The 20,469-nt window shown below is 37.4% G+C and overlaps 1 protein-coding gene across 1 annotated transcript; it reads right to left on the reverse strand.

The window, feature by feature from the left end:
* Window positions 1-2,464: 2,464 nt before the first annotated feature.
* On the reverse strand, window positions 2,465-20,246 carry LOC148763116 (uncharacterized). Its single transcript, XM_088805740.1, has 3 exons — window positions 20,225-20,246; window positions 19,012-19,485; window positions 2,465-2,815 (listed from the first exon to the last, which is right to left on the reverse strand). The coding sequence occupies exons 2-3, from the start codon at window positions 19,477-19,479 to the stop codon at window positions 2,465-2,467; spliced, it is 819 nt and encodes a 272-aa protein (XP_088661866.1). The 5' UTR covers window positions 19,480-19,485; window positions 20,225-20,246.
* Between the last annotated feature and the right edge of the window lie 223 nt (window positions 20,247-20,469).

A 20,469-nucleotide genomic window follows, 5' to 3' on the forward strand; every position in this document is an offset into this window, starting at 1 on the left:
GCTTCATACCCGGCCACAAATAATTCTCCCTGATAGTCCTATACATCTTGGTGCTTCCGGAATGTAATGCATAGGCAGATGAATGGGCTTCTTCCATGATCGCCTATCTCAACTACTTTCCCTCAGGAACACAAACTCGATTTCTAAACATCAAGGCATAATCCTCTCCAAATTTGAACTCACTAACTCCCCCATCGGTCAGTTTTTAAATTTCTTTTCTTAACTCATCATCAAACCTCTAGATGTCCTCGATCTGATTAAGTAACGAAGGTCGCACAATGAAGCTTGCCAATAAGGATCCATCCTCACCATTTCTTAACTAGACCCCAAGAGATTTCATCTCTAATAATGCTGGAAAATAATAACTCTGAGTGCTGCTAAAGACGATGAAGACTTACAACTTAAGGCATCAGCTACAACGTTCACCTTTCCTAGATGATAGTCTATCACCAAGTCATAATCTTTTATCAACTCCAACCATCGCCTTTGTCTCAAATTAAGCTCCTTCTGAGTGAGCGAATATTTTAAACTCTTGTGATTCGTAAATATCCGACAATGCTCACCATACAAGTAATGCCTCCAGATTTTTAAAGCAAACACCATTGCTGTTAACTCTAAATCATGGGTAGGGTAATTTACTTCATGCTTCTTCAACTTCCGGGAAGCATAAGCTATTACTTTCTCATCCTGCATCAACACACACCCTAACCTCAACTTAGATGCATCATTGTACATCACAAATCCCTTACCACTCGTAGGAAGTGTTAAAACGGGAGCGGAGGTTAACCAGTTCTTTAGCTTTTGAAATCGATTCTCACAAACATCATCCCACTCAAACTTAACTCCCTTACGAGTTAGACGGGTCAAAGGAGCTGCTATTAAGGAAAACCCTTGAACAAACCTCCGATAATAACTGGCTAATCCGAGGAAACTATGAATCTCAATCACCTTCTTAGGTTGCTCCCATTGTAAAATTGCCTCTATCTTCATGGGATCAACATATATTCCAGCTCCCGATACTACGTGTCCTAAGAATACCTCTTCTTGTAACCAAAACTCACACTTCAAAAACTTTGCATAGGATTGTCTTTCCCGCAAAGTCTGTAATACTATACGTAAGTGGGCAGCGTGCTCATCATTATCTCTCGAGTAAACCAGGATGTCATCAATGAACACAATAACAAACTTGTCCAAGTAAGGGTGGAACACCCTGTTCATGAGATCCATAATAGCTGTCGGTGCGTTAGTTAACCCGAAAGGCATGACCAATAACTCATAATGACCGTACCGAGTCCTGAACACTGTCTTGGGTACATCCTATTCTTTAATCCTCAACTGATGATACCCAAACCTCAGATCAACCTTAGAAAACAATATAGCTCCTTGTAATTGATCGAAAAGATCATCAATCCTCGGTAACGGATACTTGTTCTTAATGGTCATTTTGTTAAGCTGTCGGTAATCTATACATAATCGAAGTGTACCGTCTTTCTTTTTCACAAATAAAATCGGTGCTCCCCACGGAGATATACTAGGGCGTATAAAACCCTTGTCCACTAACTCTTGCAATTGTACTTTCAACTCCTTCAACTCTGCCGGAGCCATTCTATATGGAGGAATAGAGATAAGGGCAGTACTCGAAAGTAAGTCAATGGTGAATTCTAACTCACGATCGGGAGGAAGTCCTGGTAATTCATCAGAAAATACATCAGGGAACTCACTTACTACGAGAACATTCTCTAACTTAGATTCCTCCCTCGATATATCAATCACGTGAGCCAAGCATGCCGGATATCCCTTTCGCACCAATTTCAAAGCTTTAAGGGCCGAGATTACACAATACGGTAATACTTCATGCTCCCCCGTAAATACAACTTCTGCTCCCTCTAAACTCTGGAGAATCACTTCTTTCTTAAAAACAATCCACCTTTGCTCAATGAGTGGACAACCAATCCATACCCAAGATCAAATCAAAGTCTCGAATCTCCAAAGGGATTAAATCACCCATAAATTCTTCTTCCCCAACTTTAATACCACAGTCTCTATAATACGTATTTCTTACTAACTGCTCGCCTAGAGGAGTATGCTCTACAATCTCTTCCTCTAATGGTGATAGGTTCTTATTTGAGAATGATGCAAATGATATGCTCACATATGATCTATCGAAGCCCGAATCTATCAAAACATGTGCATCTCTATCAAACACAATCATAGTATCTGTCACTGTGCTAGGTCGAACCCGGGCTTCATCCTCAATCACTGCAAAAACCCTGGTCGAAATATGAGGCTGCGGTCTGGAAGATGGCTACTCTAGGGTATTACTCCCCATGCCTGACTATATTACTGGGCCCTGTTTGGACTGTGATCCCGAAGTGTCTCTCTGCGGTATACTAGGATGAGTCGGAAGAGTAGAAGTAGCTACTGTACCTCGTCTCAACTGAGGATAATCTCTCTTGATATGCCCCTATTGGCCGCATTGAAAACACGTTACAAGCTTTCTACATGACCCAACATGAAATCCTTCGCAATTACGACATCTGTCCAATCTTTCTAAAGTCCTCCCTTGACTACTCATCACTAGCCGATCAAATCTAGAAGATCTCGGTTGCGACTGTTGAGATGGAGGTCTAGTGGATGCCACAAATGCTGAGGTAGTTCTTCTTGCAGTAGATGTCAAATCTCTGCCTTTCTTTGCAGACTGACCCGAGAACATAGGCGGATTCCTTCTCTTTGCGAACTCAGCTCGGATCCGTCTATTTTCAATGGCAAGCTTCTCAGCCCATAAGGCCATTTGCACAACTTCCTTATACGACTCCTTGCCAGTCACTATCATATGCTCCCGTATCTCATTACGAAGTCCTTCCTCAAAGTAGTTTACCTGGTCTTGTTCTAATCTCACCAACTCAGGTACAAAAAGCATCAACTCATTAAAACGAGTTTCATACTCATCAATGGTCATGTTCCCTTGTTTCAAACTCAGAAATTCTCTCTTGTTCTCTTTCTGATGGAAATAGGTGTAGTACTGACCATCGAACTCTTGGAGGAAATTCGTCCAAGTCAGTGGTATAGGAGAGCGAGACTTTACTGAATTCCACCAAGTACGAGCTCTCTTCTCAAGTAACCGTGTAGCCACCTTCAATTTCATCTCATCATCTAATCCCATATCTCCCAGTGTCTTCGATACCTGAATAACCCAATCCCTAGCTGCGGTCGCATCCAACTCACCAGTAAACGAGACGCAACCTAGCTGTCTAGCTTCCTTCAATTTCTTAGAAATGGAGACATCCGGTGTCTTAGGTGGAATAGGAGGTGGTGGTACTGGTGCTCTAAAAGAAGACGCAGCCGACTCCTCTTCTATGGAATCCAGCCGACTCTGTCTAAGGCGACCTCTTCCTCTACCGGTAGATCTAGTGATAGGTGGTAGCTTACATTGAGGAGGCATAATGATCTATAAAAAGAACGAAATTGGTTTAGATGACTTAACGTTCTATATGCAACTATATGCAACTAACTAATCTTAACTAGGCCACATTGACATTGTAAATTATTTTAAAATAACTTCAAATCCAAGAACTTTAAAAATCAAAAACTTCTTTCAAAATCATAAGCTTCTAAATTGAAAGCTTTGATACTAATAGAATTGTCACGACTCGAAACCTCCCTCTAGCCCATGACAACCGCCATGATGTCTCGTTTGATACTCATTACCCGAAATACCAATCGAAACCCCGCAAGGCTTACATATCAGTTTTAAACAATTTCCAATCGTTTTTGGCTCAAGTAAATCAAAGACAAAAATATAGCATTTTTATATAAAACAATATTTATAGAAACACGTATAAAAATCTTTTGTAACGTGAAAGTAAAATAAATTCATACATACAATAATTTACAAAGTTATAATGTACAATAATAATTTCAATGACAAGTGGCCCGTAAATACATTAAGCGTTGGTGATAGTAACCTACTGTTTGTGAGATAGAGGGGTCAACTAGAATCCTTGACAAAATCGAGTATCTGCAAGCTACCACAAACCTGAAATGTTTGGAAAGGAGGTGGGTGAGATTTTGCAATCCTAATGAGTAAACAGACATTATCATAAATATCTAAAGGCGAGTAAAATGGAAGCAAGTTTAAACAACAAATCACAAACCATTTCATAAGGTTTTCCATTTATTCCTTAAACCATAAAATATTTGTAATTTACCAAAACAATTGTTAAGGCTTCTGACTTTTATTAAAAACAAGGCTCAAGCCAAAACTAATCCTCGGGGATACCTTGGCCGAGGCATCTAACCGAATCTGCCAAGGTTGTTAAGATATTTACATGTGAAACACATTTTTATTTTTAAAACAAGTCGTTCATTGGCGTTGGTCAAGTTACACATTCACGTGGGGGTTCGACGTGAAGTGAGCTCTAACACTACCCCGGGAGTTACCTTCCTCGCCTCTACTAACGAAGTAACTATATAACCGAGTTTACCGTGCCCCTCTAATAGGTAGTCCATGGAAACCCGTCATTGTAGTGACTAAACCCACCAATTTTAATAAAATTTTGACAGTATAATGTGGCTTTTATTTATTTACCCAACCTGCATAGTAAAAGACAGCTTACATAAATTCCCAATACAATTATAAAATATAGCCACATATACTCATATATCATAAGCCATTCATAGGAAAATATATATTTCAAAATAATTGGCAGCCTCCAATTATTCAATTTCATAATCCACACAATATATTTTTATTTGTCACATTTATTTCTAAAACATCAAAAATCCCATTTTAATCTCATTTTCATTTCATAATATCCATAAATATCATTTAAAAATAAACTCTAGATAATTTACAATAATAATAGGTTTACTCACCGTTTGTACAAATTAACTGATTTTTTAGGTGCCCCGATCATTGTTCGTCGGGTACGACTTTCTTGCCTTTACCGTAAGGCTTTCCTCCTAAACACATTGCAAAATTTACCCAATTCACCACATTGATGTTGAATCTCTATATGATTGACTTAAATCCTATACTAATGCATGGTATGAAATGCAATAGCCTAAAACGGCTTAAACGCGGTATTAACCTATTTTTGGCACTTTACCTGATAAATTGCTAACGCGCTCCATTTTAGCTCTAAATTGTCCCATTTTCTCTCCAACATTTCTAACCATTAAATATCAGCCAATAATTCACTAAAATCACCAAAATCAGCTCACTTTCCTCTTTGGAGAAATTCGGCCAAAAATGGGACATTAGTTCGGTAAATCTTCCACTTTGTTTTTCTATCACATTTAACCATTTTTCATCATTTTCTCTTCATTTCTCTTAGAATAAAAATCAGTTCATCATCATTGTACATCATTGAACATTCAGCCAAGGGTGGGTATTGTGAAAATTTCATGTTTTCTTGCCCAATTTGATTTCTATACACATTTAACTAACTAAAACTATCAATTTAACTAAAATTCAAAACATAAAAATTTCAAATTCCTCCCCCTTGAATTTCGTCCAGCTCTTGATATCACTTTTTGATCTCTCTCCTCAAGCATGCTAAATGGAAGCAAAGGCCTAAGAAAGGTAGAAATCAAGCTAAAGTCAAAAAATCTTACCGTTAAACGCGTAAACGGTCGAAAAACGTGATTTTCCCTTTGAATTTTTGTAGTTTTCCTTTGTTTTTCCCTTTTCTTCCTTTCCTCTCTATTTTCTCTCTTGTTCTTCCCTTATGGCCGGCCAGTACTTAATATGGGGTTTAAATGTGCTGATGTTTCTTTAAAATAATATTAACCATTAAAAAATGCCATGTGTCACTTTTCCATTGGTCCGTTTTTAAAATTTCATTCTTTAAACTTCAATTTTTCACCACTTAACGTACCATAGTTATTCATACCAAAAATAAATAAATCCTATGATTTTGACAAGTTTTGGGTGGTGAAAATTACGGTTTTCACCCCAAAACGATAAAATTACTATTTTGCCCCTATGTTCTGAAAATTGCCGGAATTGAAATTTTTCAGTTCCTATCATTAAATTATACTCCAAATAGTTAATCTTGGTCAAAACTTTCACTCCATGATCAAATTATTATCTTAGGTGGAAAAATGACGATTTTGCCCCTGAACATTAAAATTCCCAATTTTTTCCCAAATGAACCCTTGAACTCCAAACAATCATTTTTAGTTACTCCTAGACTGTAAAATATTAAATTTCATCCTACGATTCCTATTTGAACTAGTTCGAGGTTAAATCAACTCAAGTGTACCGTTAGGTAGAATATCGGGTTTCGTCTATTCTTAGGAACTTTCCTAACGTAATAACATGCTACTCAGTGCATGCATGTCATGACATGTGTTTATAGGGTCGGGTTTTACACTTTCCTTTTCCTTTTTCTTGTTTTTAATCACATGGGCGACTTGCCCCATTCTTATCTTTCCTTCTTATTTTTCTTTTCTTTCTTTTCAATTCTTTCAAGTTGACTTTCCTCATTTTCTTATGACTAAAGGTGAGGTTCTTATTGCATGAAGACAAGAAAATTTATCATTTGGATGTTTCTTGATGTGGGGGGGCCAACATAACAATTTGACACTTGTCAATATTCTTTTCTATGCCTTCCTTACTTGGTCGGAGCCCCACCTCTTCAAAAACTAGCTTTTAATTACCTTTTTCCTTATTTTGCCGTTTATTTCTTCTTTTCTATCTTCCTCATGGGCAGATTCCCGAGGTGTGCTCATTTTCTTAATGTTAAACTTTCCTCATTTTTTTATTCTTCCATGGTCCCATCCTAACCACTTTCACCCCACTTTATTCTTCCAACATTTGACCACCATTGCACCACTCAAATTTCATACAAACTACTTTTAATTTTTATTCTTTATTTACCCAACGTGCGAAATATTTTACTCTTGAGCATTCTTTTCACCTTTTATCGCTCTTTAGCACATAATTTCATACCAATTAGCCTTTTGTTTTATCGGGACGGTTACATTGACTACTATACGAGGGTACGGGGTGTTACAATCTCCCCCACTTAAATAGAATTCGTCCCCGAATTCACCTTAATGTTGGGTCATTAATTCCACTCTAGGCTCCTATTTCATTCCTTTCCTTATAGGGAATTTTGATTTATCCATCTCGTTTGCCTTCAGTTCAATCAGAATACTTCATTTATGTCTATTATTATCAAGCCCAACCTTATAAAATACTTGCCATGTCATTCATATGATTGACAATATGCTTGCATACTTGGAAAGCCCTAAAAGAAAAATCATTAAAAGACGACAATGTACCAATGGTACAATTAAGTTAATTTAAGCCTCGAACTAGATCAAATAGAGAATTTAAAATGAAATTAAGAACATTAAAGTCCCAAAATGGTTTAATATGGTGATTTGGAGTTCGAGGATCAATTTGGAGTCAAATTGAAATTTTCACTATTTAGGGGCAAAATGATCATTGGCCACTTAGGGACACAATGGAAATTTTTAAAAAAGATTTTTTGGCCCCATTTAACTTATTGGAGTATAATTTGAGGGTTTGGCAGTGAAAAAGTTTAATTTTGGTGATTTTTATAGTGTAGGGAAAAAATCGTAATTTTACCACCCGCGAACAAAATTTGAGATTGTGAGAGAATTTAGATCAAATTTGACAAATTGGAGAATGGTATGAGTATAAGGGATGAAAAATATGTCTATGGGCAATTTTTCAGTTTTTGGGGCAAAAATATAATTTTTGACTTTTACGGGGGTAAAAGTGTAAATTTCAAAAAAATTACTCCACCAAGACTTTGGATAAGTCTGAGAATTTTATCTAAGCTATGGATATGTGGGAAAAGTATATGGTGAAAATTTGGAAACAAATGGATGGCTAGAATTTAAGGAATTAATAAAACAAAATAAAATAAATAAAATAATATTATATTATTTTAGCCTTTAAAAAGGTCAAAATTTCCAGAATTCTCATCTTCTTCAAGCTGTCCAAACCAGGAGAGAAAAGGGGGAAAAGAAATAAGAACCCTAGCTGAAAAATTTTGGAAAAATCAAGAGAAATCAAGAAATCAAGCATTAAAAAGGTAAATTTCATTGATTTTCCTTGTGATTTTCACTACCCATGCTTTTTTTCTCATTTCCATGCCAAATTAGAAAGTGGGTATGGACACCCATGCTGGCCAAACCTCCATGGATGAGTTTTGAGCTTGATTTTTAGTTGATTTTAATTGAATTCAGTGATTTTAGTTACGTTATATTGAAATATAGCAAAAATAAGCTAGAAATATAATTTCTCCCATTGAAACCCATTATGCCAAATTTCCAGGGGAATATTGGCTGCTGATCTTGATATTGATTTGAGGAATTATGATGAATAATGATGAATTATGAGCCTAGAAAAATAATGGGAATTTTCGGAGCAAAAATATGAATTTTTACCCACTAGGGGTATTTTTGTAATTTACTATCAGGACTGATAATTTGCACCACACTAAGGGACATTCAGTCAATTTGGGTGCAATTGAGGTATAAAAACTAAAAAAATTAATTTGGAGTTTAAACGGACGCGTATATCGATTTATCGGATAAAAGATCGAAATAGGCTAACATCGCGTTTAGGCAAAATTTAGACATTTTGCACTTCATATCATGCATTAGTAGTATAAATTAGTTTATTTTGGTTTAGTACCAAAGTAGTAAACCTCTTAATTGTGCAATTTGTCAAGGTGACGAATCCTCTAGCAAAGGTAGAGAAATCGCACCCGAGGAGTAATAGTTGGAGTACTCGAATTTAGTTTTCGAAAACAGTGAGTAACCTTATCATCATTTTAATTATCTAAAGTGTGTTTTTATTCGGTTTTGGTGAATTTTATGAAAATGAGCTTAAATGGTAAATTTTTATGTTTTGTAAAAAAAAATAAGTTTAAATGAAAATATTTGATAAATTGTCTTGAAACGAAATAACGATTTTGAAAATAGAGTAATTGGAGACCACTAATATGTTGTAAATTTAAAATTGAATTAATGGCTTATGTTATTGTATTGGCATGACTGGTTGGGCTGTGTTTTTTATGAATTGTATGGATTGCTTTATTTTACCCTTGCAGGCTGGGTAGTAATGTATTAGCCTTGTCATGCTATCAAAATTTTATTGTATGGTGGGTTTGACCTGCTGTAGTGGGCTGGGTTCTGTGAACTAGCCTATTAGAGGGGCACGGAATCCTGTTATATTTTTACCTTGGTTGGAGAGGCGAGTAGGGTAACTCTCGAGGTATAACTTTTAGAGTTCACTTCACGCCAAAGCACCACGTGAAGGGGAACTCGACCAACGCCAAGAAACGACTATGTTTTCAGAATAAAAACATAACTTTCTAATAGCCTTGGCGGACTCAATTGGGATAGCCCTCGGTCAAGGTATCCTAGATAACTGAGTATGATAATAATTTTTGGCATGAGCCAAGCTTTTTAAGAAATTCATAAGCCATACTGATTACTTGCTTTAAATAAATTGATCTCATTTGGTTGAAATAAGTTGAAAGATGATAAATTACAGTTTGATGAAATGTTTTAATAGTCTCTTTTTACTCGACTTTAGATAATTTGAGTGATGTTTGTTTACTCACTAGGATTTTATAATCTCACCACCCTCCTTTCCACCCATTTCAATCTCAGAATAGATTGTAGATAACTAATATCGGCGAGGGTTACAATTGAACTTGCCACATCCAAAAACTGTAAGTTCATTTCTTTTGATACTTTTGGTCATTCGTGGGCCCACGTGTCACTGTAATTAAATTCTATACTTTGGTTATCTGCATTACAGTATGTAGGAATTTATTTTGCTTTTACACTGTAAAATTTATTTATGCAGTGTTCTTAAAATATTATTTTATGTGAAAATTGAATATTTTATTTAATATTTTTATTTTATTCTAACAGTCATAATTTCATTTTAAACGAATGTTTTAGACATCCAAAATTATTTTTGATTATGAAATATGTGTTTTCCACTTACATACTCTATTTTTAATTGATTTTGAGATTTTTGGGATAAATGACCAAAATACCCCTGTGAGACGAAAATTATTATTTTATTTGTTTAAGTTGGAAACAATTTAAAATCTTTTAGAATGTGGCATTTGGAAACAGTTACCCACAAGGGAAATGAGAAGCTGATATTAAAGCCTTACGTGATTCCGGTTGACATTTCGGGTAATGAATGTCGATCAAGATGTCGCGGCGGTTGTCACGGGCTCGATGAGAATTTCGGGTCGTGACAATTAAATTGGCATCAGAGCTTTTGGTTTTAAAGATTTGAGTTTTTGGGTTTAAAGTTATTTTAAAACTGTTTTAAAAATTTAAAGTGTCAGTGTGGCCCCGAGTTAAGTTATGTTAAGTTGAATAAAATACATGCATAAGCATATAGAGCCTTAGGTTGCCTAAACTCACTTTGTTCCCTCTTATAGATTATTATGTCTCCTCGACGCGAACACCCACCTCTCACTAGATCAACTGGGAAGGGAAGAGGTCGTTTCCAACGTCATTAGTTAGGTGCAATAGAGGAGGAATCAACTGCATCCACCATTCGGGCACCACCTACTACTAAACAGACCGAGACTCCTTAACATCCTCCACCTTCTCCGCCACTTACTAGTATTCCTGCCATGCCTCTTGAGGCAGTTTAGGCATTGGTAGCCTTCTTTACTGCTATTGTTGGCCAGGCTCAGGCTGGTCAAGCTCTTCCTATAGTTCCTCCAGCTGCTCCTTCAGTACCACCACCCCCACCTCCTGTCCCACCACCAGTGTTGGATGTTTCTGATTCTAAGAAGCTTAAAGAGGCTAGGCAACATAGTTGTGTTTCTTTTATGGGTGAGTCGGACGCAACCGTGGCTAAAGAGGTGGTGCGAATGGCTTTAAGAGCTGAGAAGCTTGTGAATGAAAATAGGAGTTTGCGAGCTGAGTTAGCAAAAAAGAGAAATCTGAGTGTATCTTCTAGTCAGCCACCAAAAAGGGGCAAAGACTCCTCTGTTTTAGGAAGTTCACGTAGATGCAGAAATTGTGGGAATTATCATGTTGGGCTGTGCAGAGAGCCTGCACGATGTTTTTGTTGTGATCAACCGGGTCACATTAGGAGAGATTGCCTACAGTTAGGACAGGCTATGGTAGTTGCTCCATCTCCACTAGCTCATACGGATATGCAGAGGAGAGATTCCTCTAGATTGCAACCGAGACAGGGATGATTTTGACATACCACCAAGGGTAGATTAAATATGTCGAAATTAGTGCTCTAATAAAGTACATATGATAGAAAGCTAGTTTGTAAATTGTAGTTTTCATGATCATGAAATATATAAAGATTATCAATATATGGACATACATTTGGAGTTGTAATTTACAAGTTTGAAATATTTAAGATATGATTAAATGGAATTAGCATTAGTTAAGGTACGTAAATCTTTTAATTAATTTCTATGGAGTATGCGTGATAGTAGAATGGAGGAACATAGTGCAGTGATGCTATATGGTGAAATCACTATACAATAAGGAAAGGGTATTTTCGAGTAGGATTTATTGACTGATGATAAGTGATGAGCAATTTGAGATACATGTAGCTATGAATAAATTTGGAGATTTTTGTTTAAGCTGTCACGACCCGGTACTCCCCTCGGGCCCGTGACAACCGCCGCGGTGTCCCGATAGACACTTATTGCCCGGAATGTCAACCCGAAACCCCGCAAGGCTTTACTATCAGTTTCTCTGTTCCCTTGTGAGCAACCATTGTCAAATATCGTGTTCTAAAATATTTTAAGCTGTTTCCAACTTTAAACAAATAAAATATTAATTTTTCGTCTCACAAGGGTATTTTGGTCATTTTTCTCAAAAATTTTAAAACTGACTAAAACGTAATATACAAGTACAAAACACACAATTCATATTCAAAATGAGTTTAAAAGTCTAAAATTTTCATTTAAAACGAAATTATGGTTATTTGAATATAATAAGAAAATAAAAGAAATATTAAGTAAAATATTCTATTTTCTTATAAAACAATATTTATAGAGTTATACGTGAATAATTTTTATAACGTAAAAGTTAAATAAATTTATACATACTTAAATACAGTAAGTCAAAATATTTAATTTAATTTACAATAACAAGAGTGCCCCCGAATAAACAAAAGTAAAGAGGACTGTGAACCTACGGTTTGGAAAATGCAGATCCCACTGTAGTCCTCGATGAGATCAGCTATCTACAGTCTATACTGAACCTGAAATAGGTGGAAAGGAGGGTGGTGAGATTATAAAATCCCAATGAGTAAACAAACATCATCATAAACATCTAGAGTTGAGTACATGGAGACAATAAAGTAAATCATCATAAACTGGGTTATAGCATTAGAACACATTTTGTTCAAAACACGTAAAGAGGCTTATGAATCTCATAAAAATCTAGGCTTGTGCCATAAATCCATTCTCGGGGACACCTTGGTCGAGGCATCCTACCGAGACCGCCAAGGCTATTAAAATTCACATTTCACATAAATCATGTTTTTGTTTTGAAAACATAGTCGTTCCTTGGCGTTGGCTGAGTTCCCCCTCACGTGGTGGTTTAGCGTGAAGTGAACCCTAAACTTTACCCCAGGAGATACCCTACGCGCCTCTCCGTTCGAGGTAAGAATATAATGGGGTTTACCGTGCCCCTCTAAAAGGCTGGTCCACAAAAACCCCCTACTGCAGTGATTAATTAATATATAATCCACCATATAATAAAACTCAATAACATGATATGGTAATTTTGTAATTCGTAGTTTTTCAAGGTAACCAAACAATTCGCATTTCAATAAAATTGCCAACTAGCCAATCATGCTCGATTTATCATAAGCCAGTTAATTTAAACAATCAAATTGCCACAATTAACAGTCTCTGTGTACTCTATTTTTCAAAATCACTATTAATTTCAAAACAATTTATAATTTAATTTCATTGAAACTCATTTATTCATAAAACATGAAAATTTATCTTTTTAAATTCTTTTTTCCATAGAATTCATGAAAGCATTTAAAACCACCCTAGATAATTAAAATGACAGTAAGTTTACTCACAATGTCTAGAATGCAGACTTTCGAAGCACTCTGTCTACTGGTCCTCGGATGCAATTTCCTTGCCTTTATCGGACGACTCACCACCTTGACACAATACAAAATCGAGAGTTTCACCAAGTTGGTACTAAATCAAAATTAAACTAATTTAGATTACCAATGCATGATATGGAATGCAAAAATGCACTGGTAACTATTTAAACCCGGTATTGGCCTAATTCGTCTTATCACCCGATTAAATTCTTAACGGGTCCGTTTAAACTCCAATTTAATTGTTTTCAGTTTCTATACCTCAATTGCACCCAAATTAACTTAATGTCCCTCAGTGTGGTGCAAATTATCAGTCCCAACAACAAATTACGAAAATACCCCTAGTGGGTAAAAATTCGTATTTTTGCTCCGAAAATTCCCATTATTTTTCTAGGCTCATAATTCATCATTCCTTAACCAATTCTCCTAGAATAAAATCAAACTCATCCTCACTCACTACATGGTAAATTCAGCCATTAATGGTTGGGGGAGAAAATAAATTCTTTTCTTGTTGTTTTGTTTCTAAATATGCTAAACTAACTAAAAACACTAACATAAATTAAAATCAAATAAATCCAACAACTTTCTCTCTCCTAACCCATTTTTTCAGAATTGAATTCATCATGAAAACATGTAATTTAATCATGGAAAATAAAGAGAAATGCTTGGGAATAAGAAAACTCAAGCTTAATAGAAAAAACTCACATTTTTCACTTAATTTCCTTGAAAATTCACACTTTTTCTTTGATTTTCTCTCTCTAGGGTTTTGTTTTTGTTTTCTCTCTCTTCTTGCTGGTTTGGCCGGCCATGGGGTGGAAGATGGGCTGATTTTGTGCCTTTTAAAAAGGAAAATAATAAATTAATAAAGGCATGACACATGGCATCTTGTCATTGGCCCGTTTTTAAAATTTTAAAAATTTAAACATTTTATCTCCACCACATGTTTAGTCAAGGGTCAAAGATAAAGACAAGGAAGACCATGTGCTGGAAAAAATATCCTGGTGGTGGAAAATTACAATTTTGCCCCTGAGGTGGCAAAATTACCATTTTACCCCTATACTCCAAATTATACTAAAATTAAAATTTTTCACTTCTAAACCTCAAATCATACTTCAATAAGTCAAATTATACTCTAATAAGTCAAATGGGGTCAAAAAAATCTTTTCTAAAATTCTCATTTTGTCCCCAGGTGGCAAATGACCATTTTGCCCCTAGTTAGTGAAAATTCCGATTTGACTCCAAATTGATCCTCAAACTCCAAATTACCATTTTAAGTCTTCCATGAATTGTGAAACTCTTAATCTCACCTTAAAATTCCTATTTGATCTAGTTCGAGGATTAAATAAACTTTGTTGTACCTCTAGGTACAATACCGACTTTTGTAAATTTTTCGGGACTCTCCTAGCATGCAATCATGCTATCATCACATGTATGTCATGAATAGTATTTTATAAGGTCGGGCTTTACAGCACTACCCCCCTTAAAATAAAATTTTGACCTCAAAATTTCACTTACCTGATTCGAATAAAAGATGTGGATATTGGTTTCTCATCTGGCTCTCGACTTCCCACGTCATCTCCTCCATTCGAGCATTCTTCCACAATACTTTCACCATTGGAATGCTCTTGTTCCTTAGCACTCGATCCTTTCGATCTAGAATACGTACAGGCTGCACCTCGAACTTCAAATCCTCATGCAACTCAATGGGAGGTGTCTCTAAAATGTGAGAGGGATCGGGAACATACTTTTTCAACATCGAGACATGGAAGACATTATGAATTCGATCTAACTCTGGGGGTAATTCAAGTCTGTAAGCCACTGGCCCAATCCTTTCAATGATACGAAAAGGTCCAATGTATCTTGGATTGAGCTTTCCCCTCTTCGCGAATCGAATCACACCTTTCATCATCCAATAAATACCACAAATTATCACAATAGTATAATCAAATAAGATTTAATACTTGGAAATTTCAAATTATTACCTTTCCAAGGAGAAACTTTAAGAAAAACTTTATCGTCGACTTCAAACTCCAAATCTTTCCTTCGTTTATCCGAATAATTCTTCTGCCTATCTTGAGCTGTCTTTAATCGCTCTCGGATAACTTTGACCTTATCGTTTGTCAAATCAATCAATTCCACATTCACCAATTTCCTCTCACCTACTTCATCCCAACAGAGCGGAGTTCGGCATTTCCTTCCATACAAAGCCTCGTATGGTGCCATCCCAATACTAGACTGAAAACTGTTATTACAAGCAAACTCCACCAATGGCAAGTGTTTGTCCCAACTCCCAATAAAGTCAATGACACAAGCCCGTAACATATCCTCCAAGGTCTGAATAGTTCTCTCAGATTGACCATCTGTCAGTGGATGAAAGGCAGTACTAAATCTCAATTTAGTTCCAAGAGCTTCCTGAAATTTCGGCCAAAATCGAGAAGTGAATCGAGGGTCTCGATCTGACACAATAGAAACTGGGACTCCGTGTAATCTCACAATCTCATCTATATAAAGTCTTGTCAGCCTCTCAATAGAATACGTGCTATGGATAGCCAAGAAATGGGCGGACTTAGTCAATCTATCCACAATCACCCAAATAGCATCCTTCCCACTTTGTGTCCGCGGCAAACCCAATACAAAGTCCATAGTCACATGCTCCCACTTCCATTCAGGAATCGATAAAGGTTGAAGAGTACCTGACGGTTTTTGATGCTCCGCCTTGATCTGTTGGCATGTGAGACATTTCGCTACAAACTCTGCTATGTCTCGTTTCGTACCCGGCCACCAATAACTTTCTTTAATAGTCCGATACATCTTGGTGCTTCCGGGATGTAAAGCGTAGGCGGAAGAATGAGCTTCCTCCAAAATAGCTCGTCTCAACTGATCATCCTTAGGGACACAAATTCGGTCTCTAAACATCAAAGTACCATCATCGCTGAGTCTAAACTCACTAGCTTTTCCATCTTGCAGCTTTTGAACTTCCTGTTTCAACCAATCATCAGATTTCTGCAATTCTCTGATCTGATTCAACAATGAAGGTCTCACGACGAAACTAGCAAGTAGGGTTCCATCCTCACCATTATTCAACTAGATCCCTAGAGATTTCATCTCAAGTAACATCGGAAAATAAGAACTCCGAAGTGTTGCTAACGACGATGAGGATTTACGACTTAAAGCATCCGCTACAACATTTGCTTTTCCCGGATGATAATCAATCACTAAGTCATAATCCTTAATCAACTCCAACCATCGTCTCTGTCTCAAGTTAAGCTCTTTCTGGGTGAGCAAATACTTCAAACTTTTATGATCAGAAAAAATCCGACAACGCTCACCATATAAATAATGTCTCCAAATCTTCAATGCGAATACTACTGCTGCTAACTCCAAGTCATGAGTAGGGTAATTCGTCTCGTGCCTCTTCAACTGTCGGGAAGCATAAGCTATTACTTTCTCATCCTGCATCAACACACACCCTAATCCCAACTTAGATGCATCGTTGTATACCACAAATTCTTTTCCACTAACAGGAAGTGTTAAAACGGGAGCAGAGGTTAACCTGTTCTTTAGCTCCTGAAATCGATTCTCACAAACATCATCCCACCCATACTTAACTCCTTTACGAGTCAAACGAGTCAGAGGAGCTACTATCAAAGAAAATCCCTGAACAAATCTCCGGTAATAACCGGCTAAGCCAAGGAAACTACGAATCTCAGTTACCGTTCTCGGTTGCTCCCATTGCAAGATTGCCTCAATCTTCTTGGGATCGACATAAATTCCAGCTCCGGACACCACATGTCCCAAGAAAACCACTTCCTTCAACCAGAATTCACATTTAGAGAACTTGGCATAGAGTTGTCTCTCGCGCAAAGTTTGCAACACAATGCGCAAATGGGCAACATGTTCATCATCATTCTTCGAATAAACCAGGATGTCATCGATGAATACTATCACAAACTTATCCAAGTATGGATGGAACACCCTATTCATAAGATCCATAAAAACTGTCGGGGCATTAGTCAAACCAAACGGCATCACCAGAAACTCATAATGCCCATAACGCGTCCTGAAGGCAGTCTTAGGTACATCTTGCTCCTTAATCCTCAACTGATAGTACCCAGATCTCAAATCAATCTTAGAGAATACCATAGCACCTCGTAATTGATCAAAAAGATCATCTATCCAGGGTAAAGGGTATTTATTCTTGATGGTCACTCGGTTCAGCTGACGGTAATCAATACACAATCGAAGAGTGCCATCTTTCTTCTTTACAAATAGGACTGGTGCTCCCCAAGGAGAAATGCTAGGGCGAATGAAACCTTTATCCACCAAATCTTGCAACTGGGCTTTTACTTCCTTCAACTCTGCTGGAGCGATTCTATATGGAGGAATAGAAATAGGTGCGGTACTCGGAAGTAAATCAATAGGGAACTCAAGCTCTCGATTAGGAGGTATTTCCGGTAAATCATCAGGAAATACATCAAGAAACTCACTTACTATTGGGACATCCTCTAACTTAGGTTCCCTTTTGAAGTATCGATCACGTATGCCAAATAAGTCGGATACCCTTTTTGCACTAATTTTGAAGCTTTGATGGCCGAGATTACACAAGATGGTAATACTCGACGTTCTCCTACAAACACAATCTCTGCTCCCTCCGAATTCCGAAGAACAACTTCTTTTCGGAAACAATCCACGTTCGCCCGATGTGCAGTTAACCAGTCCATACCTAATATTAAATCAAAATCCAAGATCTCTAGAGGAATTAAGTCACCCCTAAATTCTTCCTCACCTACCCTTACCCCACAGTCTCTATAACAAGTATTTCTAATCAACTGTTCTCCTAGACGGGTATGCACTACAATTTCTTCCTCTAATGGTGACAGGTTTCTATCAGTAATTGATGCAAATGTCGTACTCACATAAGATCTATCTGAGCCAGAATCTATCAAAACATAAGCATCTTTATCAAATAAAGACATAGTACCTGTCACTGCTCCAAGTCGGACTCGTGCCTCATCTTCTGTCACAGTAAAAACTCTTGTCGCGGTACGAGTCTGTGGTCTCGAAGGCGGATGTGACGGGGTATTACTCTCCACACCAGACCGTATGGCTACTCCCTGTCTCGGTGGTAACCCAGAAGAATCTCTCCTCTGTATATCTGTGCTAGCTGGTGGAGATGATGCAGCTACAGTGGCTCGTCCTAACTGTGGGCAATTACTCCTAATGTGACCCATCTGTCCACATTGGAAACATCTTGTTGGCCCTCTACATAGCCCACTATGATAATTCCCACAATTTCTGCATCTGTCAGAACCTCCGAGACTCTTCCCAGAACCAGTCATAGCAGATCTGCTAAACCTCGAAGGTGTCTGCTGTGATGGTGGAAATGGAGGTCGAGGAGATGTCACGAAAACAGAAGTAGTGCTCCTTGAAGTCGCTGAGTCCTTACCTCTTTTTACTGGCTGACTAGAAGACATACCAGGATTCCTCATTTTTGCAAACTCAGTCCGAATCCTTCTATTCTCAGTCGCGAGCTTCTCAGCCCGTAAAGCCATCTGTACCACCTCCTTATGTGGCTCCCTACCAATCACTGTCATTCGCTCTCTGATCTCATTACGGAGCCCTTCCTCGAAATAGCTGGCCTGATCCTGCTCAGATTTCACCAGATCCGGCACATATAACATCAACTCGTTAAAACGAGTCTCGTACTCCTCTACAGTTAGATTTCCCTGTTTCAAACTCAGAAATTCTCTCTTCTTTTCTTTTTGATGGAAATAAGTGAAATACTAACCATCGAATTCCCTGAGAAAATCGGACCATGTCTGAGGAGTAGCGGAACGGGACTTCACCGAATTCCACCAAGTACGAGCCCTATTCTCTAATAATCTCGTAGCCACCATCAGCTTCATGTCATCATCTAATCCGATATTAGAAAGAGTCTCGGACACCTGATTAATCCAGTCCTTTGCCACAGTGGCATCCAACTCACCAGTGAAAGATACACAACCCAATTGCCTAGCCTCCTTCAGCTTCTTGGAAATGGATACATCCTGTATTGGTGGTGGAACTAAAGGAGTAGCTGGAGGCACTACAGGTGGAACTTGACCAGTCTGAGCTTGACCAGCTATTGCTGCAAAGAAAGCTGCCAATGCTTGTGCTGCCTCAGTAGGCATGGCGGGAATACCAGTAGGTGGCTGAGGAGATGGAGGATGTGGAGGACTATCGGCCTGCTCAGCAGCAGGTGCTGCCCGAATGGTAGATGCAGCTGATTCCTCCTCTACTGTATCTGGCTGATGACGTTGGGAACGACCTCTTCCCCTCCCAACCGATCTAGTGAGAGGTGGGCGTCCGCGTCGAGGAGGCATTATAATCTATAAAAAAAATACGAGCAAGTTTAGGTAACCTTAGGCTCTATATGCAAATGCATGCATTCTATTCAACCTAACCTAACTTAACTTAATCCGGGGCCACACTGATATTGTAAATATTTAAAACAACTTTAAAACTAAAACCTTTGATCTTGAAAACCAAAAGCTCTGATACCAATCGAATTGTCACAACCCGGTACTCCCCTCGAGCCCGTGACAACCGCCGCGGTGTCCCGATAGACACTTATTGCCCGGAATGTCAACCCGAAACCCCGCAAGGCTTTACTATCAGTTTCTCTGTTCCCTTGTGAGCAACCATTGTCAAATATCGTGTTCTAAAATATTTTAAGCTGTTTCCAACTTTAAACAAATAAAATATTAATTTTTCGTCTCATAAGGGTATTTTGGTCATTTTTCTCAAAAATTTTAAAATTGGCTAAAACGTAATATACAAGTACAAAACACATAATTCATATTCAAAATGAGTTTAAAAGTCTAAAATCTTCATTTAAAACGAAATTATGGTTATTTGAATATAATAAGAAAATAAAAGAAATATTAAGTAAAATATTCTATTTTCTTATAAAACAATATTTACAGAGTTATACGTGAATAATTTTTATAACGTAAAAGTTAAATAAATTTATACATACTTAAATACAGTAAGCCAAAATATTTAATTTAATTTACAATAACAAGAGTGCCCCCGAATAAACAAAAGTAAAGAGGACTGTGAACCTACGGTTTGGAAAATGCAGATCCCACTGTAGTCCTCAATGAGATCAGCTATCTACAGTCTATACTGAACCTGAAATGGGTGGAAAGGAGGGTGGTGAGATTATAAAATCCCAATGAGTAAACAAACATCATCATAAACATCTAGAGTTGAGTACATGGAGACAATAAAGTAAATCATCATAAACTGGGTTATAGCATTAGAACACAGTTTGTTCAAAACACGTAAAGAGGCTTATGAATCTCATAAAA

This window comes from Theobroma cacao, chromosome 4 (genome assembly GCF_053813885.1).
Source record: "Theobroma cacao isolate CCN51 chromosome 4, ASM5381388v1, whole genome shotgun sequence".
Classification (NCBI taxonomy): domain Eukaryota; kingdom Viridiplantae; phylum Streptophyta; class Magnoliopsida; order Malvales; family Malvaceae; genus Theobroma; species Theobroma cacao.